Source organism: Suncus etruscus, chromosome 18, assembly GCF_024139225.1.
Source record: "Suncus etruscus isolate mSunEtr1 chromosome 18, mSunEtr1.pri.cur, whole genome shotgun sequence".
Taxonomy (NCBI): Eukaryota; Metazoa; Chordata; class Mammalia; order Eulipotyphla; family Soricidae; genus Suncus; species Suncus etruscus.
In genome coordinates, this window is record NC_064865.1 from 29,448,067 (window position 1) to 29,473,370 (window position 25,304).

Consider the following 25,304-nt stretch of genomic DNA (forward strand, 5'->3'; position numbering starts at 1 on the left):
GCAATATGTATAAAATGTAATTAAAAGCGTCTATCATACTTTGATAAAAATGTGTTAACAGTGAACTGTGAAGATGAAATATGTTACAGTGTTTTGAAAACAAATATTTTATATGCATTTCAATATATAGGCAGAGAATTTGAATTTTTACTGTAAATAGCAATGGCCATATTGGGAAGCTGATATGATGAATTCTCTGTGAAAGTAGAACTTGTTCCCTTTTCTTTGTTTGTTGTTGTTTGTTTTTGGTGCCACATCCAGAGGTGCTCAGTAGTTACTTTTGTATTTTCACTGAGAAATCAATCAATCCTGGTGGGTTTGGGGACCAAATGAGATGCCAGGTATCTAGCCAGGGTTGGCTGTTTGCAAGGCAAGCCCTCTATACCTGCTATCACTCAAACCCCAGAATTTGTTCCTTTTTGTTCCTCAACAATCTTTGTAATTCTCTCCCTTTAAAATTTTTTATAGGATTGTATTTTTCTATTCAAGGAATATCAGGCATCCTTTCACAAAACAAGGAAACAGATTTTAGAATCCTTAGGGGAAAAATCATTCGAGGTTTCAGAAATGTACATATTTGGAAAATTTGAAGCTTTCTGCAAAAGACTGGAGAAGGTAATGTACCCTTTTCCAAATGTCTGTCTGTCTGTCTGTCTGTCTGTCTGTCTGTCTGTCTGTCTGTCTCTCATCAGTTTTGTTTGTTTTGGGGCTACATCTGACTGTTCAGGGCTTACTCCAGGATCTGCATTCATGAATTACTCTGAAGTGCTTGGAGGACCATATGGGATAGTAGGTATTGAAAACCTAGGTCAACCAAGTGCTCGGCAAGCACCTTACCCACTATACTATTGCTCTGGCCCCACAACCATATATTTTTGATTTATTTTATGTAGTACTACTGAGAATTATTTTTCTAGATATCTTGTCTCACTATGACACAATTTATCACATATATTTATTATTCTTTTTTGTTTGTTCGTTTTTTGGCCCAGACCCGGTGATGCTCAGGGGTTACTCCTGGCTATGCACTCAGAAATCGATCCTGACTCGAGGGACCATATGGGATGCCAGGGATCGAACCGAGGCCAATCTTAGGTCAGCCATGTGCAAGGCAAATGCCCTACCACTGTACTACTGCTCTGGCCCATATTTCTTATTCTTGATTACTGCCACCTGCCAGTTTCATAAAAGCTATTGAAAATTCTCATCCTTTTCAAGATTTTGACTTGGGCTCCATTCATGAAATTTGGAACTAGAAACCTCTTAATCATTGCTTTAGTCTGAGGCAGTTCCACTTGGGCATCATCATCTCCTTGATGTTGTCTTGTTGGTCAATTCCTGTATTACTCTCTGTCTCTAAAATGAACCATTAATACTGGGACATGAAGGGGATGATGGGCTGAACTTGAAGGGCCAGCCATGGAACTGGCTACTCTCTGCCAGTATATGACCCCTATCATCCTTGGACAAATTACAATTTCCCTTTGAAGGACAAAGTAATCAAATTGCAAGAAAACATTGTTTTCCTATATGCATTATCACCAAAGCACAACGTTACGAATCACAGCAGAAATAATTTTGAATCTGAAAAATATGATGGTTCTTAAGAGAAATGAGAGAGGAAGTATGAGGAAAAGGTAGGGAAAGGGTCAACTCTTGATGAGATAATACTAAAACTTTAGTGGTTCACAGATATGAAAATGTGTAGCTATATTCATAAAATTCCTATAGTATTGTAAATCAATGGTAACTCTGTAACAATTAAAATTTGGTGAAATAATATATGGAGAAAATATTAGTTCATTTTATAAAATAAAACATTTTAAATAAAAATGAACAAGGGCCGGAGCGATGGAGCACTAGGGCATTTGCCTTGCATGCGGCTCACCCAGGATGGACCGAGGTTCTATCCCCCAAGGTCCCATAGGGTTCCCCAAGACAGGAGCAATTTCTGATCACATAACCAGGAGTACCCCTTGAGCATCACTGGGTGTGGCCCCAAAATAAAAAAATGAACAGTAATAAATTGCAGATATGACTAACCATCAACAATCTCAGATGGTCAAAAAAAGTAATGCCTAGTGACATCAATGTCTTTTATTTTAATTTCTTTGGTTGGTTTTAGCTAAATTATTGTAGGTCTCGTTTATAAGTTTACTTCTTAAAATCAATGATCATTGACTTATATAGAAAATATACCATGTCCTATTCTGAAACTAAAATTTACTTCTCTTTTTAAGATTACAGAAATGATAACAATTGTGCAGACGTTTTCAGCGTTGAGTAATTCTACCATCGAGGGAATAGATATAATGGCAATAAAATTCAAAAATATATATAATGGTGTCCAGAAAAAGCTGTATGATATTCTGGATCCAAGGAGGACAGAATTTGAAACTGATTTCTCAGATTTCATGACAAAAATCAATGCTTTAGAGGTAATTTTATATACATTTTCCATAGTAAAAATGAAATAATACTGGAATCTACATATTTATTACATTTTAGCAATTGCACTACTTATTTTAAATATTAAATATATTTTCCAATGTAAAAAGGTTTTATTTACCAGTTCCTAATGTATTTTGACCTTTTAAGAAATGGAAATGAGCAATTAAAATAAAGACAAATAAAATAAAAATAAAAACAATAAAATAAGACAAATAAATAAAAAGAAACCATGAAGGGTCTTGTACCTAAGGTGAATTCTTAGTTTAAATTAAAATTTGTGTTTGATTTTGTTATTTCAAGGAACCAGTTTTCCAGTCTAAGAATTTGTGTTTATTATTCTTTACAATGGAAAGATTATCAAACCAATTAGGGAAGGGAGCACTGTTTCTAATCCTGCAGTCAGGCTCACATTTTTTCTACAGGATAGAGAGCACTGGGAAATGCTCTTGTGTTATGTGTCAGTGCTTTTGACACCTTAGCACGATGAAGCATAGATAGAATTACAGGTCAGATCACCCTAGAAGGTCAGGTCAGATTGAGACATATCTCACTCTCACCTTTAGGACTGAGAGGAATCGTAGTTATTATTCTCTTGCTGAAAATTACTATGAACACAAGTTCAGATCTAAGCTATAAGCTCCTCTTTGTTATAAAAATGTACTAGTGACACAGGGAGGACCAAGGCTATCCTCCATTTATGTCCAGTTCTTAAATTTTTCAACAGAGTGGAAAAATGATGTTTTTCTGTTTTGTTTTGTTTTTTAATTTTTATTTTTCTTTTTGGTTTTTGGGCTAGACCTGATGACGCTTAAGGGTTACTCCTCGCTATGTGCTCAGAAATTGCTACTGGCTTGGGAGACCATATGGGAAGCCCGGGGATTGAACTATGCGTGGTCCGTCCTAGGCTAGCATGGTCAAGGCAGACACCTTTCCGCTTGCGCCACTGCTCTGCCCCCCCCTTTATTTAAAAAAATGTTGAAATAATTTTATTAAGGCACAATGATTTACAGAGTTCAGTTTCAGGCTTACAATGTCCTAATTCCAGTCCCACTACCAGTGTCAACTTACCTCTCTATCAGGGTTCCCTCAGCACATACCACTGTCTTTAAAAAAATTAATTGAATTGCCATGACATACACATTACAAAGTTGTTCATGACTGAGTTTCTGGCCTACAATGTTCCAATACTCTTCGCCCTGCACATCTCCCACCACATTTCCCATATGTACCCAGTTTCCCTCCTACATGCCCCCCACAGCCTGCCTCTATGGCAGATATTTTTCTTCTCTCTCTCTCTTCTCCCTCTCTCTCTCTCACTCTCTCTCTCTTCCTTTTAGTCACTGTGATTTGCTATACTGTTACTGAAGGGGTATCATGCATATCACTTTATTTCCTTTCAGCACAGAGTTCTTGTCTAGAGCAATTATTTCCAACTACCTTTGTAATAGTGGCACCTTCTCTGTCTTAACTTTACCCCTTCCACTGCTATTTGAGGCAAGTTTCCTACAATGGACTGATTCTCCTAGCCCTTATCTCTGTTGTGTCTGGAAATTATTAACATACTATCTTCTGTTTTTTTTTATATCTCACAAATGACTGAGATTATTCTAAGTCTATCTCTCTCCTTCTGACTCATTTCACTCATCATAATAGTATTCATAGCCATCCATGTATAAGCAAATTTCATAACTTTTCCCAACAGCATAGTATTCCATTGCGTAGATGTGTCACAAACATCTGTTCTCAGGCATTTGGGTTGTTTCCAGATTCTGGCTATTGTAAGCAGTGCTGTGATGAACATAAGAGGGCAAAGGGCTTTTCTACATTGTGTTTTTGTGCCCCTAGGGAGTATTCCTGGGAATGGTGTTTCTGGATCACATGGAAGCTTGATTTCTAGTTTTTTTTTAATCTCTATATTGTTTTCCAAAAAAGCTGGATCAGTAGACATTCCCACTGGTATGAGAGTTCATTTTGCCCTGAATAGACATCAGCACTGGTTGTTCTTGTTTTTTTTTGTGATGTGTGCCAGTCTCTATGGTGTGAGATGATACCTCATTGTCATTTTGATTTGTATCTCCCTAATTATTAGTGATGTGGAGAACTTTTTATTTCCATTTCATTTTGAGAAAGTTTCTGTTCATCTTTTCTCCACATTTTAAAAACAGGATTGATGCTTATTTTCTTGTAAAGTTCCAACGGTCCTTTACATATCATTAATATTAACCCCTTATCATGTGAACCAGTGCACACATCCCACCAATGGTTTCCCTAGTTTCCCTTTCATCCTCTCTGATGTCCTCTTCCTGTCTGTTCTCTTTCTCTTTCTCACTCTTCTTTTAATTCATTCTTTCCATTTTAGACACTTTGGTTTGCAGTACTGTGCACATTTCCTACCATGAATGTCTCCAGTTTTCCTCTCACCCACCCACCCCTGCCTGCATCTGGGACAGGCATTTTACTTTTCTCTCTCTCCTTTTTTGAGTCTGTGGTTTGCACTATTGTTAATGAAGGGGTGCCAGGCTTGTCACTTTACCCCCTCTCAGCACCCAGTTCTTGCCCAGAGTGATCAATTCCAACTATCATTGTCATAGTGAATCTTTCTATTCTCTAACTGCACTCTGCTCTTCCTACTATGAACTAATTGCACTTTGCAAGCTTCCTACTATGAACTGGTCCTCTGGAACTGCATCTCTATTGCCTCTGGATATTTCTATACTGTCTTTTATTTTTCTTGTATACCATAAATGAGTGAGATTATTCTATGTTTATCCCTCTTCCTCTGGCTTATTTCACTCAGCATACTCTCCATGTTCATCCATATATATTAGCAAACATCATGACTTCATTTTTCCTAATGGCTGTATATTATTTCATTGTGTATATCTACCACAGTTTCTTTAGCCACTCATGTTGTTGGACACCTGTGTTGTTTCCAGATTCTGGCTATTATAAATAGTGCTGCAATGAACATGGGAATGCAGAGGGAATTTTTGTATTGTGTTTTTGTGTTCTTAGGGTTTATCCTTCGAAGTGGTATTGATAGATAATATAGAAGATAAATTTCAATTTTTTGAGGAATATCGATATTGTTTTCCAGAGAGGCTGGATGAGACAGCATTTCCACCCACAGGACTCTTGTATCTTTATGGATATTCTATTTATTGATCTTTCTAGTGATGTAAGTGGAGTGTTACACCTCCTGCTACTGTTGTGTTTCCTTTGGTTTGGGAGCAGAGATTTTTATGAACTTTGATGTCTCTTTGCTTGATGCATTTAAGTTGATAAAAGTTCGTACTTACTGATTCGTTTTCTCTTAGTAGTAAGTAAGTAGTGTCTATTCTGAATTGCTTTATTTGGGTTGAGTGCTGTTTGCTCTGTAAAATTATAGATTTCCCAACTTTTTATTTTTTGTGTGTGCATGCCTCCCATTGTTCTACATCATTTCATATTCATAGCCCTTATTTATTCTTTGAGCTGTATATGCTTCCTGTAAGCAGAAATACTTTGGATTTTATTTCCTGATCCTTCCAGCTATTCTGGGCCTATTGATGGAGGGTTTAGTCAATTGACATTCAGAGAGATTATTGATATAAAGGACATTTTTTTTCCATTTTGCTGTGTGATGTTTGTTTTTGAGTCTGGCTATTTGTTTTTCTATAGAAGGCTTTTATTTGGGAGATCCGCAATTTGTGCTATTTCTCTTGTGTTTAAGGTTTTTCTTCTCATCTGAATCTTTAGTTCTTGCCATTTTGATTACATGTTTAGTGCTGATTTGATTGAGGATTTTTATTTGTTTGTTTGTTTTGATTTTTGGGTCATACCTGGCAATGCTCAGGGGTTACTTCTGGCTCTATTCTCAGAAATTGCTCCTGGCAGGTTCTGGGAGCCATATGGCTGCCGGGATTTGAACCACTGTCCTGCATTCAAGACAAATGCCTTACCTCCATGCTATCTCTCCGGTCTCCAGTTGAGGCTGTTTTCTTTTCTTTTCTTTTCTTTTCTTTTCTTTTCTTTTCTTTTCTTTTCTTTTTTGGTTTTTTTGGGCCACACCCATTTGACGCTCAGGGGTTACTCCTGGCTATGAGCTCAGAAATCGCCCCTGGCTTGGGGAGACCATATGGGACGCCGGGGGATCGATCCGCGGTCCGTCCTACGCTAGCGCTTGTAAGGCAGACACCTTACCTCTAGCGCCACCTTCCCGGCACCATAGACTGTTTTCTTTAGAATCTTTACACTATACCTTTTGAATAGTTGCAGAAGCCTCTGTCCAGGGATTGGAAGTTCTAAGCTATTATCTCTTCCAACAGTCATTTTTTCCCATTCTCTTTTCCTCTCATTCAGGAATTCCTATAATTTGAAGATTATTCCTCTTGCTATTATTCTGTCTCCTTTCTCCTTCATTTTTATTTCTCATTTCTTTTCTAACTTCATAGTTGCTGCTGGCTTGTCTTCATGGTTGCCAATATTGTTCTCTGAATTCAGAAATTTGTTGCTGTGTCTTGCTATTTGTATTTTTGAACTCCTTCAGTTCCATTTATAAGGGCTCTTTCATACTCTGAATCATACTCTGAATTTTTTTAAGTTCATTGAAGTGGAGCACGTGGCATTCCAATAGAGTGGAGACTTGATCTGCTCTTACTTTAAGAAGGATCCAGAGGTCTGCCTCTTTGATCTCAACTGGGCAACTTTCCTGCTCTGTCATTGGCTTGGGCCATTTGTATGTTGGCTTGGTGTGTCTCTAAGAGTCTTTCTGATCAGGTTTGCTGTGCTCCTCCTGTGCTGTAAGTAAGGTAAAATTAGGAGCTGCATATGGAATATTGTGACAGTGTGCAATGTTCAGGAGTTGTGATATAGTTGTGTCCCTTGCTTTTATAAAAGCAGTATATGCCTTGCTTATATAAGATCAATATGTGCGATATGCCTGCTCCTGTTTCATAAAGGCCATGGAGTTGTCAGCCAGGAGATTGATTTACTTCGAATGGTGTGGCAGTGTGTAGGGTTCAGGAATTGTGATGCTGGGTCCCATGCTATAGTAGACTTCCTAGTTACTACTTTGAGTCAGGCAAAGTAGAGTTTGCTTACAAAACATTCTGGGGGTTATTTTTTTATGGTAATGGTAATTTAAAAATTACCTTACTTAATTTTTATGATTTATTTTATAAAAATTCTACTTTTCACTACATTGTATGACTACTAAAGTTTTAATATTTTAAGATCTGTCAGTGTTCTCACAGTCCTTTTTCAGAGTTTGATTCATAAACATTGGAATTTATGTGAGTATATAAATAGATCTTACCAATATAATGTCTAACTTATACTCTGGTTTCTCTTCAGATTGCATAAATCTTTCGCCTTTTACCAATATAATGTCTAACTAAAAACATTGATGAGATTTTGTTTTAGTTGGGATCTTTATAGGCTGGAGTTTAATATTGGGGATACAGGGAATCTCAGAAAAATTGTTCTTTTTAGTGTGAACAGTATATTTCTGAAAGTACTATTGATGGAAAATGTCATATGTTACCTGGTTGTCTGTCTGTGGTCTTCATACATTACATTCAACCATTGTACACCACATAAATAGCTCTAATTTATCTAGTAGCCACATGGATAGAAGTAAAGAGGAAAAGAGAAAATTAATAATACATTTTTTCAACTAGTCTTCATCATAAAATCACTAGTAAAAGCCAGTGGTGGAGGGGAAAAGTTCACAGGACATTGGTAAGCTGGGGATTGGTGGGGAGAAATGGACACTGGTGAAAGGATTGGTGCTGGAATATTAATTATGCCTGAAACTTATTCATGAAGAACTTTGTAACATTGTGATTCATGGTTATTCAATTTAAAAGAATAAAATAAGGGCTGGAGCAATAGCGCAGTGGTAGGGCGATTGCCTTGTATGCGACTAACCCAGGACAGACCTTAGTTCGATTCCCAGCGTTCCATAGGTTCCCAAACTGGGAGCGATTTCTGAGTGCATAGCCAGGAGTAACCCCTGAGCGTCACCAGTGTGGCCCAAATACCAAAATAAATAAATAAATAAATAAAAATAAATAAAAAATTAAAAGTTTTAAAACTTAAAAAATCCATGTGTATCTTACATATACAAATATATATATATACATATATATATAATTTTTAAGTAGTGATATTTTAAGTGATCAGTAGTTATATGGGACTAGTGAACAATATATTGTACTGATAGTTGTCAATGTCCAGATAGTCATTTTATTTAAGGCTATTTTTATTTTGTAGATAATTGTTGTTCAACAAGTTTTTTTTAAAGTCAAAAATTCATTTGAATATTAATGTTTATTTTAGGCACAAATACAGGCATTTATGAACAGTAGTTTTGGGAAAATTTTGTCTTCTCAGCAGGCTCTTCAGCTACTTCAAAGGTATTTAAACTACATTAAGCAATTTAGTTTCAAGGTATGATAACATTATCTTTTGGGGAAAGTGTTTAGGGCTTACTCCTGACTCTGCCCTCAGGAATCACTCCTGGAGGAGTTTGGGGGGGAACCATATAAGATGCAAGGCAAGTATAAGAACTGCTATACTATCTTTCTGGTCTCTGATAATGGTTTCTGATAACATTGTTTCTTAAAAATAAAATTTCACATAAGATATTCTTAGAAAAATTTTATACAGATTTAAGACCTATAAATTGCTAGTAAGTGGATAGGTAATAATTTTTAAGTGGAAGGATACTTTCCCCCTACATATTTGGGGTATAAAATGAAAATTAAAAAGGTAGTAAAAGTATTTTTTCTCCCACCTGTGTAATATAATTGCTGTTAATTTCACAAGTTCTTTTGGAAAGGAAATTACTATAAATAATAAAAAGTACAGATAAATGTTTAATTCTATGTCCTGGAAGTATTTTTGAAGGTTATATCATCTAAGAGAACAAATTTCTAAACCCTTTATCTTCCCACCTGAGCACTCTTGTGGATTCTTTTCTCTCTGTTCTGACAGCACTGCTCCTCACAAAGGCTCCCTGTCCTGAAGGATGGGTTCTACTAAAGGCATTCTCCTTCAGGTTAGGGTGAGCTCATGGCCTACATTAGGGACCCTTTAGCAACTCTTCCTTTAGAGCAGAAGATCTGGGTTTGGATATTTTGTGTGTGTGTGTGTGTGTGTATGTGTGTGTGTGTATGTGTGTGTGTGTGGGACACACCTGGCAGTGCTCAGGGGTTACTCCTGGCTCCATGCTCAGAAATTGCTCCTGGCAGGCACGGGGGACCATATGGGATGCCGGGATTTGAACCGATGACCTTCTGCATGAAAGGCAAACGCCTTACCTCCATGCTATCTCTCTGGCCCCTGGGTTTGGATCTTGAGTTGAGTAGAAAAATAATTTTACAGCCTTTCTAATTTTTATGTTATTCCCCAAATATGCAGCGGGAAAGTATCCTTCCACTTAAAAATGATTGCCTATTCACTTTTCTCTATAATTATGAACCTCATTGGACCATTACCAGAATCAATGCAGAATTGAAATAATTTTGATAAGTGAAGATACCATTTTTTTGTGATAATTATTTCCCTGTGTCTTTTTCTATGCCTTTTTCTTTCACCTACCTTCTTCTTTTAACTTACTTGTCATTTAACTTACCTTGTCATTTCTTTCTTGTTTCCTTATTTCTATTTATTTATTTTTTGGTTTTTGGGCCACACCGTGATGCTCAGGAATTACTTCTGGCTATGAGTTCAGAAATTGCTCCTGGCTTGGGAGACCATGGGGATGCTGGGGATAGAATCCAGGACCTTCCTGGGTCAGTTGCACGCAAGGCAAACACCCTACCACAGTGCCCTACCTCCGGCCCCTCCTTATTTTTTTAATACTTATTTTTAATTTAAGTGACATAACATTTTATAAATTTTCTATAAATTTCAGGTGTGCCTCATTGAAAATCATCATGTATATATTCTATATTATATTCACCACATAAAATCCAATTCTATCCTTTACCAACATTCATCTTTTTTTATCTTGATTTAGATCTCTCTTTCTTGGGAAACTCTGTCTTTATAATCCAGTTTGCCTTCATTCTCCTGTTACTTTCATTGTGGATTCCATTATAATTTACATAGCTCTGTATGCAACTCTTTTTCTCTTAAACTTTTTTTTTCTTTTAAATTCTTTTTTTTATAATTATCTTTATTTAAACACTGTGATTACAAACATGATTATAGTTGTATGATTACAGTCATAGAAAGAACACTCCCCTTCACCAGTGCAACATTCCCACCACCAATTTCCCAGATCTCCCTCCTCCCCACCCCCTACACCTGTACTCGAGACAGGCTTTCTACTTCCCTCATTCATTCACATTGTTATGATAGTTTTTAGTGTAGTTATCTCTCCAACTGCACTCATCACTCTATGTGATGAGCTTCATGTCATGAGCTGCCCCTACCAGCCCTCATCTCTCTTGTCTCTGAGATATTGTTAAAAATGTCTTTCATTTTTCTTAAAGCCCATAGATGAGTGAAACCATTCTGCGTCTTTCTCTCTCCCTCTGACTTACTTCACTCAGCATAATAGATTCCATGTACATCCATGTATAGGAAAATTTCATGACTTCATTTCTCCTGATGGCTGCACAGTATTCCATTGTGTATATGTACCACAGTTTCTTTAGCCACTCATCTGTTGAAGGGCATCTTGGTTGTTTCCAGAGTCTGGCAATCCCTTCCTTACTCTTTTTCTTTTAAACTTTTATTGAAACCATTGTAATTTTCAAAGTCCTTTATAGTTGAGTTTTAGACATACAATGAATAAGGGACAATCCCACCACCAGTGTCCCCCTCCCTCAATCAATGTTCCCCAAGTACATCCCATAAGACTCTCCTGCCACCAACTCCCAACCCTCTGTCCCCAGCCTGCCAGTATAACAAGCCTATGTTAAATCTAGATTGTTAAAGTTTGGATCTCTTGATTCTATTGTTGTTGCCCTTGGCTTGGACATTTGGTTCTATCCTTTTTTAAACACTACTAAGACACCTGAGACCACTTGACCTTTGGCCCTCATATTTGTGTTTCTTTCATATTTGTGTTTCTCCTTTTCCACTCAGTTTCTCTTCTCTTCACTATACTTAGGAGCCAAGGGTGTTCGGAACCATATCTCTTCAATCTGTCTGTAACTCTTGACTGAAAGCTGTCATTTCCATAAGCTAATTGATTCCAAGAGGTCAGGAGCTGCACCAGTCTTCTTTGTCCCTATCTTCTAGGACAAAGTGAGAGGCCTGAAACATTTGTCAGATGGTGGAGTGGATTTTTAAAATGGCAGATATTTTTAAGTATGTTTCTCATTTACTTATTAATCTTGCAATCTCAATTAATTTTAGGTTCCAGAAGCTTAAACTCCCCTGCCTTCAATTAGAAATAAACCATACAATTGAACGTATTCTCCAGTTTTATGTGGCTGAGCTTGAAGCTACTAAAAAGGTAAGTATAGTATTTAGAAAATAGAATGTTACTTTAATATGAAGAAAAAATATTCTAGCCCAATCATCACAGGTCCCCTTTTGCATCTAGAATTTGTGTGGTCCCCTATGTTGCCCCCATCTTCCTGTCCAAAGCTACTAAACCAAAGTTGCTGAATGTTTCTTTATTGAGAAATAAGATCAGGAGCAGTGAACACTTCCCTTCTACTCCATTCCAGTATATGACACCTTAGCCCCCAGTGGCTGAACTGAAACCTGGTATAGTTTAGATGTGACGATATACCTCACACAGTCTAAGGTATGGTAGGAATCTGTAAGGTTAAAGCCTTTGTATCTTCTTAAAGCCACTGCAAATAGAAGGGGAGGGACTAATTCTAAGCCTTTCTATTAAAATACCATACGGTGGTATAGGAAATACAAAAAGTAGAAACATATAATTAGTATATTAGTGTAAAATAATGACCTATATCAATACTCAGATAGCCTGGAGTACAGAGTATTTACTACCAAAGTACATGAAACTCTAAGGTCAATGGGAAAATAAAAATTGAGGTATACTGGCAGAGAGAGATAAAAGTCCAGACAAGTTCTTGTGTTCAACAAAAATTAGCGCTGCATAGAGGAGGAACTCAAACCAACCCTCTATGCATAAGGAGTATAACTCATCGATACATAAAAATTGGCAGCACTTGCTGTAACTACACCAACATTTCAAGAATTACTTAAGGCCCTCCTGTATAAAAGCAAATAACAAATCCAAAATCAATTCCCATACAGAACAGTGACAGAATAGCTCATTATATCGATGATCTCTCTGAATGTCAATAGACAAAACTCTTCTATTGAAGGGTATGAAGTAGCTGGATAGCTTAGGAAATAAATTTCTACTTACTGTTTGCAAAAAATACACATAAATTCATAAAATAAATGTAGACTCAAGTGAAATGATAGAATATAATCATACAAGCTACTCATAGACACATTTATCTGGGAAAGCCACACTTATATTAGACTGAATAACATTCAATGTAAAGAAAGTAATTAGAAAAAGGAATGGACACAACTAATTGGTTAAGGAACAGTAGAGCAAGATGTACAAGCTCTTATAAATGTATATGCATAAAATGAAGAGTCTTTAACGTTTATAAAACTTCTTTTTCTTGGACCTAAAGAAAACAGTGATGGAAGTATAATAGTACTTCACATTCATCTCTAGACTGAATAACCAAATAGAAAGATATAAAATACAAAAGCACAGTGAAAAGATCATACCCTACTACCAAGTGCAATTCATTCCAAGGATTCAAGAAAGCCATTTGCAAATCAACTGAAGTAACACACTTCCCCAAAAATGAAAAGATAGCAGTCTAATGATCATTTGAATCAATAACAGAGATAGCTTTAGTCAAGATTCAAAATCCATTCATAATTTTAAAAAAACAGTAGAAAATAGAAGTGGAGGGACCTTCCTCAAAATAATAATGAGCATCTTGTAACAAATACACACCCAGTATCATTGTCAGTGGTGAAAACCTTAAAGCATTTCCTCTGTGATCAAGCACAAGGCAGGGAAATTAAGGGGAAAAATTAAGAGAGAGCTGGAAAATATTAGGGGGAATTATCAGGGATCACAGGCATATGGATAGTCTAGAGATGTGGAACATTTATATATCTGAAACATAGAGCCAATAAAACCAAAAGCATAAAACCCAAACTACAATAGTCAAACTTAAAAATGTGCCTGCCAAGGAGACTGGCTCTGGGCTAGAAAGGTACCTGGAATATTGGTGGTGGAAATTGAAAACTGGTGGTGGGATTGTTGTTGGAACACTGTAATCCCAAAACTATACTATAAATACCTTGGTAAATAATGGTGCCATAATAAAATTTAAAAAATATTTTGAAATTATTTTTCATCATATAGTGTCATGTGTTTTTGAGCAAGCCTTTCGGTGTTATGTACATGTAGGGCCCACCAAATGATGTTCTGCTGTGAGTATACATGAGTGAATGATAAACTGATGGATCTTTGCTCTTCAGAACTGTGTTTAGTAGAAATATCATCTAGTTCAGTGTTTATGGAAAAGAGTTTTGGAGATCCAGGATTACCATTCTGTAACTATTATTACAAGGCAAAACATTAATTTATAACTCTCTAATAAATTTTTCTCTAATTATGAATGAACACTCTTTGTTCATTCCAGTGCTACTTAAAATAGCCAACATCTGGAAATAGTCCAAATGAGTGAATAAAGAAACTATGGTATCTATACATAATAAATACTACTCAAAGATGAAATCTTGCCTTTTGCTACAATTTGCATAAAATAAAAAATGGTCATGTTAAGCAAAATAAGTAAAGGAAAAAGGGTGAAGTTTAGATGACTTCATTCATTTCTATTGTATTTAAAAAAAGGCAAGAGAATGGACAATGTCCAATCAATGAATACAAACCCTTGAACTCATACATCAGAACTGAAGGGTTATCATATTTGGGGAAAATGATTGAAGTCTCTGGAGTGAAGTGCAGTCTAGAAACAATGTAAGTAAGACAGTAATGAAGTCTTTGGTAATGGGAGTTGGGTACAATAACTTTGAGTTCCAAAAAACACAACAACTAACATTATTAAAACCATATTACCATAACAGGGGCCGGAGTGATACCAAAACTGGTGTAAGGTATTTGCCTTGCAGTTGGCCCATCCAGGTTCGATCTCTAACATCCCATATTGTCCCCCAAGTTTGCTAGGAATAATTTCTGAGCTCAGAACTAGGAGTAACCCTTGAGCACTGCCAGGTGTAGTCCAAAACCAAAACAACAAAGAAACAAATAAAACAAAAACTATATTACCATAATAACAGGTTTTTTTTTTTTTGAGAGGTGCCACACCTGTTGATACTCAGGGATTACTCCTGACTATGCAGTCAGCAAGCATTCCTGGCTCTGGGGACCATATGGGATGCTGGGGATTGAACCTGGGTCAGTCCTGGGCATGCAAGGCTAACACCCTACCCCTGTGCTATCTCTCTGGCCCCACCATAATAACAAAATTTTTAACCCAGCATTTATATGTGTATATAAAAAAAGCTCAATTTATAAAAAACATAATTGTAATATGCCAGAGACAACAGAGATGAGAGCCAGAAGGACCGGCTTACAATATAAAGCTCACCACAAAGAGTGGTGAATGCAGTTAGAGAAATGACTACACTAAGAACTATCACAACATTGTTAATGAGTGAGAGAAGTAGAATGCCTGTCTCCAATACAGACCGAGGGGGAGGGTGATGGGGGGCATTGGTGATGGAAATGTTGCACTGGTGAAGGGGTGGGGGTGTTCTTTATATGACTGAAACCCAACTACAATCATGTCTGTAAACAAGGTGCTTAAATAAAGATATTATAAAAAAAGCTCAATTTAATACTTTTAGTGTATTATTAGGGACTCTGGAGAATATCATAACATATATTTGGGAAAAATGCAGGGGAAAATATAGAGTAGAAAATAAGCTTTAAGAGAAGATCAAGGGTGAACATTACAGTCTCTGAGCTTCTTCAGGTCAGCCCGTCTCCTGTGCATAAAACAATGGTTTATAAGAGTTAAGCATCAGTATTAAAGTAGCAGTATGTTTTCTGTCTTTATTGTTTTTAAATTTCAAGCATTAATATCAAAACTTTTAATTACAGATTTATCTTTCTCAAAAAGATGACCCTCCTCTTGCTCGGAACATGCCTCCTGTAGCAGGAAAAATCCTCTGGGTGAGACAGCTCTACCGCCGGATAAGTGAACCCATTAACTATTTCTTTGTAAGTTTTAATTTCTATTTTTTTTTACAAATTATAAATCACTTTATTTAAAGACCATGTTTAGATAATTTTTGATAGTACATTTATTTCTGACACTCCTTATCACCAGTGTAAAATTCCCTCCACTATTTTCCTCCAATTCCCACCCATCCCCCAAACTGCCCCCTTGGCAGGCATAAAATAACATATTTTATTTTGCTTGTTTCCCAGTAAGTGGTAATGAAATTATTATTGAAAGGCACAGCAAAAAGGAAAATTTGGAAAATTATTGTAAATTTTAATTTCTGATTAATTTAATTTGTGTGTTTTACACAAGAATAAATTATCTCATAATTTTTGCATCCATTATAAGAGCGATAATTATATTACCAAAGAAAATATAATTTACAAATAGAGTCGCTAATGTAAACAGTGAGTTCTAATTTAAAATTTTAAGGGCTTTAGATATTGTGACTTAAAGCAAAACAATTTTGAATGAAACCAGGCTCTCAAGTAACATCTTGTCCTTAAACATTGGCGAAAAACAAAAAGAATTCTGCTCAACAGTGAATTTGATATTATTAAATATTGACAATATTCTCAAATAATACTGACAATATTGAATATTGATCTTTACTGATAAAGGTGAAGACTCATTTTAATTATAAATTCCTACGGCTGGGTGAATGGCTCCAGTGGTAGATCACAAGCTTTTTATGTGGTAAGCCTGGTAAACCATGGATCCCATACTCAACACAGCATGACATCTTCAACCACAACCAGGAGTGGTCCCAGAGCACCACAAAATAAAATATTCTTGCATGAGAAGCTGAGGACTATTGCCAAGTATTGAAAGCACATTCATTCTCTTTTGTCCTTAGGTTATTTGATCTCTGAGAACTACCAAAAAACTCTTAGGTCATGTTAATATTCTAGAATTGCCTGTTTGTCTAATTTTTATATTTGAGTTTAAAGGGAACCCTATTTTTATTTAGAGAGCTGAGTGTATCACACAAAAATAAAAAATACCAAAAAGACTGGGGTTGAAGTATATGCTTCGCAGGTTGGATCTCACTGCCTCCCCCATAACCCCAAACCCCAGGTAGCATGAGTTCCTGAGGACTAAGAGGAGGTGGAGAGAGAGAGACTTAGAAGACTACTGTCTCCAGAAAACAATACAAAAAAAAAACAAAAACCAAAAACCAATTTCCTCTTCCAGTGCTCTCTTTCTCTTTATAATGCTGATCTTTATATCAATAAAGTACCAAGCTTGTGGTACTTTTCTCATGCATCAAAATCTAAGGATAACATAATTGTTTCATTGCGAATACAGATTTATTGATTAGGTCATGGGAAAAATTAATTTCTTTCTTCTTTTTTTTTTTATAACAGAAAAATTCAGACATTTTATCAGGCCCAGAGGGTAAAGCTGTTATTCGACAGTATAACAAAATCTCCTACGTTCTGGTGGAATTCGAGGTGATCTATCACACAGCCTGGTTCAAAGAGATTTCCCAGCTGCAATATGGTGCGTTTGGCTGTGGGTGAGGCAAAGGGCAAATGGCTCATGGTTTGGGGCACTTCTTTCACTGACCTTCCATAGTATCTTGGAATAGTTAGGTCCGGATGTGGGAATGGTTCAATTATTTTTTTTCTTACAGTTGTTCATTTCTGATTTTATGAGCAAAGTTTGTCATCATTTAACAAGGATTATCTCTGACTTTCTCTTTAAAACGAGAATTTGTTTTTGAATTTTATTTTTATAGTGAGTGAAGTGCATTACACAGAATTATTTATGGTACGTAGTGACAATGAATGAAGGGCATTCCCACCACCAATGTTGTCCTCCCTCCACTCCTATTCACAGCATGTCTCCCATATCACCCTCCTTTACCCCTCAGAATACTAGTGTAACTGGTCTCCACTTTACAGCTTGTAGATTGGGTATCTATTCTGTCATTGACTTTGGGTTTGGTGTTCCAGACTGGTCATTTTTTTATTCGCACTACATGCTTAAAACCAGAATTTAAAAATACATATCAAGATTTTACAGATTTTTCCATAATTTTGTGAAGGTTTTATATTCATGTTTTACCATGAATTCTCAGTCTCAGTGAGAAAAGAAAGGATTGAAAAAGAAAGTTTTCTCCTTTAGTTTCTTCTTTTATTTTTTCTTCCCTTCTTCTTTTCTTTTTTTTCTTTTTCTTCCCTTCATCCTTTCCTCCCTCATTCCATTCTTTTACTTTTCCTTTCCCTTTTTCTTTTAACTTTCTTCCCTCCCTCTTTTTTCTCTCTTCCTTTCATCTTCCTCTCTTCCTCTTCTTTTCTTCATTTCTTGCTTTTCTTTCATTTTCTTTTTCATCTTCCTCTCTTCCTCTTCTTTTCTTCATTTCTTGCTTTTCTTCCTCTATCCTTTCTTCTACTTTCCTCTATCCATTCATCTCTTTCTCCTTCCTTTCATTTCTTCACTCCTTCATTTACCCTTTTCTTTCTCATTTGTCTATCATTTTTCTTTCTCTGTCCTTTTTCCTTCTCTCCTTTTCTTTTTCCATAATTGGATTTAACTTTAATTTTGACTCTAAATATATATATATATATAAATTGGGGTTTTCTGTAAGTTTTGAAAGACATATCAATACATCAGGTAGAGGTGTGAGTTGAAGGAAGTAGAATCACCCTTAGAAGAGCCACAATTCATGCACTCTCAGAATAGAAACCATATGTGTTCTAACACTATATGTGATGTCATTATTTTTGTGTGAAGATAGTTGTTGGTCAGCTCAGATCCCAACAATGTCATATATCTCAACATTGTGGTTTAATTCATAAGCTTCATAGGAGTCTGTGTATGTTGGTGGGCCAGTTTCTCCCTCCCATGTTAGGATTTTCACTTCAGCACTGCTTCCACCGGAAGCACACATTCTGTGTTGAGTCTCTAGCATCAAAGGTGGGAGGAGCCACTTCTGCTTTTGCTCCTGGTTCCAGAAAGCTTCTATTCTAGCTGCATCATTTGTTCCACTTTCTTGATGCTTTTCTCAGATCAGCTGTTTCTGAAGATCCTTTGAATCCTAGTGAAAGTTCACTTGCACATTAGCTCTTTCAAAGGAGCAGCAAAAGAAATGGGAAGATTACTGGGGAGGGGGTATATATGAATATTTTAAAGCAAAGCAAAGAAATAGAGAAGAAAAAATACCTGCCATGGAGCCAGGCTTTCGGGGGAGGCTGGAGGTGGATGGGAGGGAAACTGAGGACATTGTTGGTGGAAATGTGCACTAGTGAAGGGTGTTGTACACGTAAGACTGAAATTCAATCATGAACAACTTTGGTTTTTGTTTGTTTGTTTGTTTGCTTCTTTTTGGGGAACACCCGGTGATGATCAGGGGTTACTCCTCGTTATTTGCTCAAAAATTCCTCCTGGCTTGGAGGATATGGGATGCCAGGGGATAGAACCGCAGTCTGTCCTAGATCAGTCATGTGCAAGGCAAATGCCCTACCGCTGCCCTATCGCTGTGCCACTGCTCAGGCCCCCACCCCAAATAATGAACAACTTTGTAGCTGTGTATCTTATGGTGATTCAATCAAATAATTTATTTACAAATAAATAAAATATTTTAAATAAAAATAGAATATATAAATTAAAGAAATTGAAAGTTTGAAAGTTTTTTTTTTATGGAAATGGGCAAGATATAATTAAACAACTGAAATATGATGGAGCTTTTACTCTTTTGCTTCAACAGTGCATACTCTTTACTACATTTTTTTTTTTTTTTTTTTTTTTTGGTTTTTGGGCCACACCCTGTGACGCTCAGGGGTTACTCCTGGCTATGCGCTCAGAAGTTGCTCCTGGCTTCTTGGGGGACCATATGGGACGCCGGGGGATCGAACCGCGGTCCGTCCTAGGCTAGCGCAGGCAAGGCAGGCACCTTACCTCCAGCGCCACCGCCCGGCCCCTACTACATTTTTTTGATGTGCTCCTGCTGGTTTTTTCTCTTATCCATCCACGATCAAAAGCCAATTCTATGTAGCCCTCCTTTATTCTTCCTGACATGGAATAATGTCTTTCTCCTTTGGAGTACACCACACACTTTATCAGCAGTTCTTTCTCCTGACACTTATTGCTGTATAGATCTGGGCTTATTTCCCCTCCACATTCCAGGATGTTCTCTCTGTTTCCTCTTTGCACCTTTTCAATAACATGATGTTAGCACTTACATCATGTTTGCCAGGTGATAGCCTTTGTATAGACACCTTAAAAGGACAACTACTTTTAATCTCAAGACAGCCCTGTGAAGAATTATTTTATAGAGAATGAAATAAAGATACTGAGAGATGTTTGTCCAAGATCCCATAGCAAGGAAGTGATGGAACCAGGAAAATTAACCTTTCATGTGCACAGGCTCAAGGAAGTTATTTGTTGAAAGTCTTATTATTACATTGACATGACAAAATTTAACTTTGTAAAATCTTTTGTCATTTTTTTTTTGCAGTTTGGGGGTTTGAACCCAGTGGAAGGCCAGTATTTGTTCTATATTGAGCCATGTCCTTCACCCCTAAACTCTAAGAACTTGTAATAATTATTAGAGGCTTAGTATTACCTTGAAGTTAGATGCTTGAGAAACATTATCTGGTAATGAGTAGAATGAAATGTTTTTACAGTCCTAGAGGACATTTCTATATCTTGCAATTCTTAGTGATTCATTTATTTTGTCCTTTCAAACAAGTTCTGAACAGCCTTAGGGAAGGCCCCCATTTAAAAATTATTCAAAATAAATTAGGAAAATGTTTTTTCAGCTGAAATCATCACGCCACTAGCATCACTAAGAACCAGACGGAGACCAATTTTTTTTGATGAATGAAAGTAAACTAACTTCTGGGATTTTTCTTTAATGGCTATGTATACCATTTTATTTTACTAGAACTTTGACATGGCTACATTCTGTGAAGTAATGTGTGGCTTGGAAGATTCATATAAAAGTCTCATGCTAGTAATATTTGTTAATATAAGATGCAGTTCAAACTTGCACATGCTGGTTTACAAATGTGCACTTATGTTGCCTCTAGAGGTAATTTATGCTAGGATAGCATGTAATCTTAGGCCACTCAGCAGAGTCATTTGGGGTTATGTATTTCAATTCATAATAAAACCATATCTGAAGTACCTATTTATATGAATGATGCTCATGTAGTAGTTTATATAAAGTATAGAAAAAATCTTATTCTGCATTCAAAAATTTACAACTCAACTGTGTTTAGAAATTATTTCGTCTATTGAGCCTTATTATCAGAAATTCAGGAAGGTTATTTAATTCAGATAACCCTTAAGGGAAATTGGGAATTCCCTTTAGAAAGGGTTTGAACTCTTTGAGGTGTGTCCTAATTGGTGATTGTGCATTTTCCCTGGGGTTAAATCACTATCTATAAAAGTAAATGAGTGGTATCACAGCTCTTCACAATTCATTTCAAAGTGATTGTGATTCATGGCTCAGGGCAGTTTTCATTCCTCTGGATTTGCCTTTATGGCTTTGCAGCTATTGTGTATTGTATAAGTTTTGGGCACTAACCATATCAAATAACTAACTGTGCCTTTGCCCACAGAGATTCTAAAATGCTTGTCTGCTGAAAAGCATTTCGCATAGGCTCCACCAGCCTCCCCCCCCCCCTCCCCCTTGCAGGGGAATGGATCTGGAGCCAGGGCCTCCATAGGAAATAATCCAAACCAGGCTGGTGAGGGTGAAACGCTTGTCCAGGGACCTTTTCACCTAGTGGAGCAAGAGGAAGAGGCCCAGATGAGACTGCAGTATTTATTGGAAAATTAAGACACCCGCTGCCTTCCTACCCCACCCCACCTCCCCCGCCCCCCACCATGGGTGGGAAGGTGGAAGGCAAAGGACCTACCTAGAAACTCCTGCCTAGGTGAATCTTAGACTTGTAAAAGAGGAAGCCATCTTTGTTTAGGGTGAAAACTGGTTTAACCCCACAGCATATAAATGGGACCAGAAGCAGAAAATAATTTAGAATAAATTGTGGCTGCCATTTTTCATTTATAGCTCTGCAAGCCACACTTTTGGTGCGACATCCAGAATCAGGGAAGTTACTAGTTAATTTTGACCCCAAAATTTTGGAAGTTGTACGGGAAACCAAGTGCATGATAAAATTGAAGCTGGATATACCAGATCAGGCAAAGAAAATATTAAAAATGGAAAACAAATTAAAAGCAGACAAATTGTATTTGCAGGTAAGATACTTTAGTTATTCTTTTTAAATATTTATTTATTTATTTATTTATTTATTTATTTATTTATTTATTTATTGTTTTTGGGCCACACCAGGTGGTACTCAGGGGTTATTCTTGGCTCTGTGCTCAGAAACTGCTCCTGTCAGGCTCAGGGGATCATGTTCGAAGTTGGGAATCAAACCTGGTTCCTTCCCAGTCAGCCACGTGCAAGGCAAACACCTTACCACTGTGCTATCACTCCAGCCCCACTGTTAGTTTTTCTTAAGGAGGGAACTGACATGTGAGTGTGCATGCATGTTTGCATGTGTGTGTGTGTGTGTGTGTGTGTAAAAGAAAAACATATTCCTGAAGTTTTCCTGATATGGCATCAAGGGAAAATTTATTATTTAAATTTTTTTCTTTATTTAATATAAGTGACAAAATTGTAGGATATATAAGGTACATCATTCTGTACTTTTTTAGATTCTGCATTCAAAATTTACCTTTCTCTGACTTAGCTAACTTGGGATAATATTTTCTAGATCCAACCACATTGTTGCAATTTACAGATGGCCTTTCTAGTGACTGAATTATATATATATACACACATACATATGGATAATACACAGATGTAGATCAGATCATATATATGATCATTTTATATATGCCCATTTATAATTATATACTTACTATTACACTATATAATATAACATATGTATATATTATACACATACAAGTGTTTCCACAAAACATTCTTAGACAAAGATATTACTATAACTAAACTAAATTTGTAAGAAATAGAAAGACTGACTATAAAAAAACAAATGGCCAATTGCAAATACAACTAAAATCCCACAAAAATAAAAGTGGTAATACAGTCCCTAATAACAATTATCTCTCTTAATGCCAATGAAATGAACTCTCCCATTAATCACTGAATGGATAAGAAAACAAAATTGATTAATCGTGTACTGAAAACAGACTTAAATTCACGGTAAGTACAGACTTAAAGTGAAAGGATGTAAAGCAATCATCCAAACCAATGGTAGACAAAACATGCTGGCAAGTCATATCAGCAAATAGCATTAAAGAAAGTAATTAGATACAGGGATGTACATTATATACTGATTTAAGGAGCATTAGATCAAGACATATTAATTCTTACAAACATATATTCACATTGACATTTTGCTTTTCAACAGGGTCTTCTGCAGTATTATGATGATTTATGTCAGGAAGTACCTTCTGTGTTTGTCAATTTGATGGCCCCTAAAATGAAAAAGGTTGGCATTTCCAAAGGCTTATTCTGACTTCCCTTCTCTTCAAAATTAGATTTTGGTTCTATTGATTATGGATGTTAAAATATCTGTTCTTGCCTACATCCTCTATCTTTATAGTTCAATTTTATAGTTGTGTTTTTTGTAAAATATTATTTCTTGTCTAAGTGCTGCTGACATCGATGAAAGAACTAACTCTAAATAATAAGCACTTTATAAGAACAAATGATTGCTTAATGAGCCTTTGAAGCTGATTAGAAAACATAGTTACCTGTATTAGTTATAGAGGAGAAAAACAATTAAGGAAATATAAGATAGTATCTCTAAATAATAAAAAAAGTCTTTTATAAATTAATGCAGAATCCCCTGATAATAATAGAAGTTATTATATATTTTTTTTTATCATTTTAGGTAGAATCTGTTTTGAGACAGGGGCTCACAATATTAACATGGTCGTCTTTAACTCTAGACAGCTTCTTTAAGGAGGTTGACTCAGTGTTGGAGATGTTCAATCAACTTTTAAAGAAGGTATGGCCAAAAAATTTGAAACTATATGCACATATACACATTAATACTCAGGTTTTAGGTAATGGTTTATCTATGAAAGCTCTTTAAAGGTGTGATTTTCAAGCCATTAAGTTCAATTATAAAATGCTTTGTTTCTTTAAATACTCTGGGATCATTTCAGTTTGGGATCCTTTGTCCCTGAATCATGGTGCCTTTGATAGAATTAAAATGATAGTATATCTCCCTAGTGTAATTTAAATTACATTAAACTATGCTATCTAAGGTGGGACCCTGTATTCTGCAAGACAGCATAGATGAGTGCTTAAATATGAGTGTGAGGGGGCCTGGAGTAATAATAATACAGTGGGTAGGGTATTTGCGTTGATGCGGCTATCCAAGAAAATCTCAAATTGTCCCCCAAGCTGGCCAGAAAGGATTCCTGAAGGTAGAGCCAGGCATAACCCCTAAGACTGCAAGGTGTGCCCCCCCCCCAAATAAGAATGTGAAGGCTCCTAATGTCATTGGCTGAGACAAAAGCACCTAACTGGAGACTGTCAGTTTCTGACATGGTTGATACAAGAGAGTGTAAATGTCGTTTTAGATATAGTGTCTATATTGGCCACATGATGTAACAAACAAAATGTAGAGGCTTGGGCCCGGAGAGATAGCACAGCGGCGTTTGCCTTGCAAGCAGCCGATCCAGAACCAAAGGTGGTTGGTTCGAATCCCGGTGTCCCATATGGTCCCCCGTGCCTGCCAGGAGCTATTTCTGAGCAGACAGCCAGGAGTGACCCCTGAGCACCGCCGGGTGTGGCCCAAAAACAAACAAACAAAAAAATGTAGAGGCTTGAGAATCAAATAACTTACATTGGCTTCTATGATATTCACTAGAAGTGTGTTTCTCCCTTATTACTCTTCTAAACCCTAGTTATTTAAGCTTGGATCATGACTCATGTGCAAAAGTGATGATCACATATATCTATATCTATATCTATATCTATATCTATATCTATATATATAGATAGATATATATATATTTTTTTGCTTTGTTTTGTTTTGCAGCCACATCCAGCAATGCTCAGAGCTTACTCCTGGCTGGACACTCAGGAATCATGATTAGTGATGTTTGGGGGACCATTTGAGACACTAGGGATCAGATCTGGGTCAGCTGCATGCAAAACAAGCATTTTACCTGCTATATCTGCTCTGTTTCCAGATTACACATTAGTGAGGTTATCACACATATATGGTCATGTTAAGTTTTTACCCTCTATATCTGCTCTGTCCCCAGATTACACATTAGTGAGGTTACCACATACATGGTCATGCCAAGTTTTCATTGAAGACAAATTCAAATTCTTATCAAATCACACACTCTCTAAATTTATATTTATATCTCAAGTGTATTTTGGGTAAAAGAGGGGTTTTATTCATATTTTTCTCTTGGTAGATCAATGACTTGTGTGAAATGCATATTGATACAGTTCTAAAGGAGATCGCAAAAACTGTATTAATTTCCCTGTCTGATAAAGGTGCTACCAAAGTGGAAGATATGTTGACTCTCAATGAGGTATGCATGTAATATTGATTCAAAAAGTTAAAATGTGAATTTTTG

General features: G+C 36.4%; 1 protein-coding gene across 1 annotated transcript in view; it reads left to right on the forward strand.

Moving 5' to 3' along the window:
* DNAH8 (dynein axonemal heavy chain 8) overlaps positions 1-25,304 on the forward strand; it is a 406,635-nt gene that overhangs the window by 64,479 nt on the left and 316,852 nt on the right. The window contains 10 exon segments of the mRNA XM_049765310.1: positions 469-615; positions 2,241-2,438; positions 8,773-8,849; positions 11,806-11,905; positions 15,593-15,712; positions 17,084-17,219; positions 21,739-21,926; positions 23,108-23,188; positions 23,594-23,710; positions 25,140-25,259. Coding sequence (XP_049621267.1) covers positions 469-615; positions 2,241-2,438; positions 8,773-8,849; positions 11,806-11,905; positions 15,593-15,712; positions 17,084-17,219; positions 21,739-21,926; positions 23,108-23,188; positions 23,594-23,710; positions 25,140-25,259 — 1,284 coding nt within the window.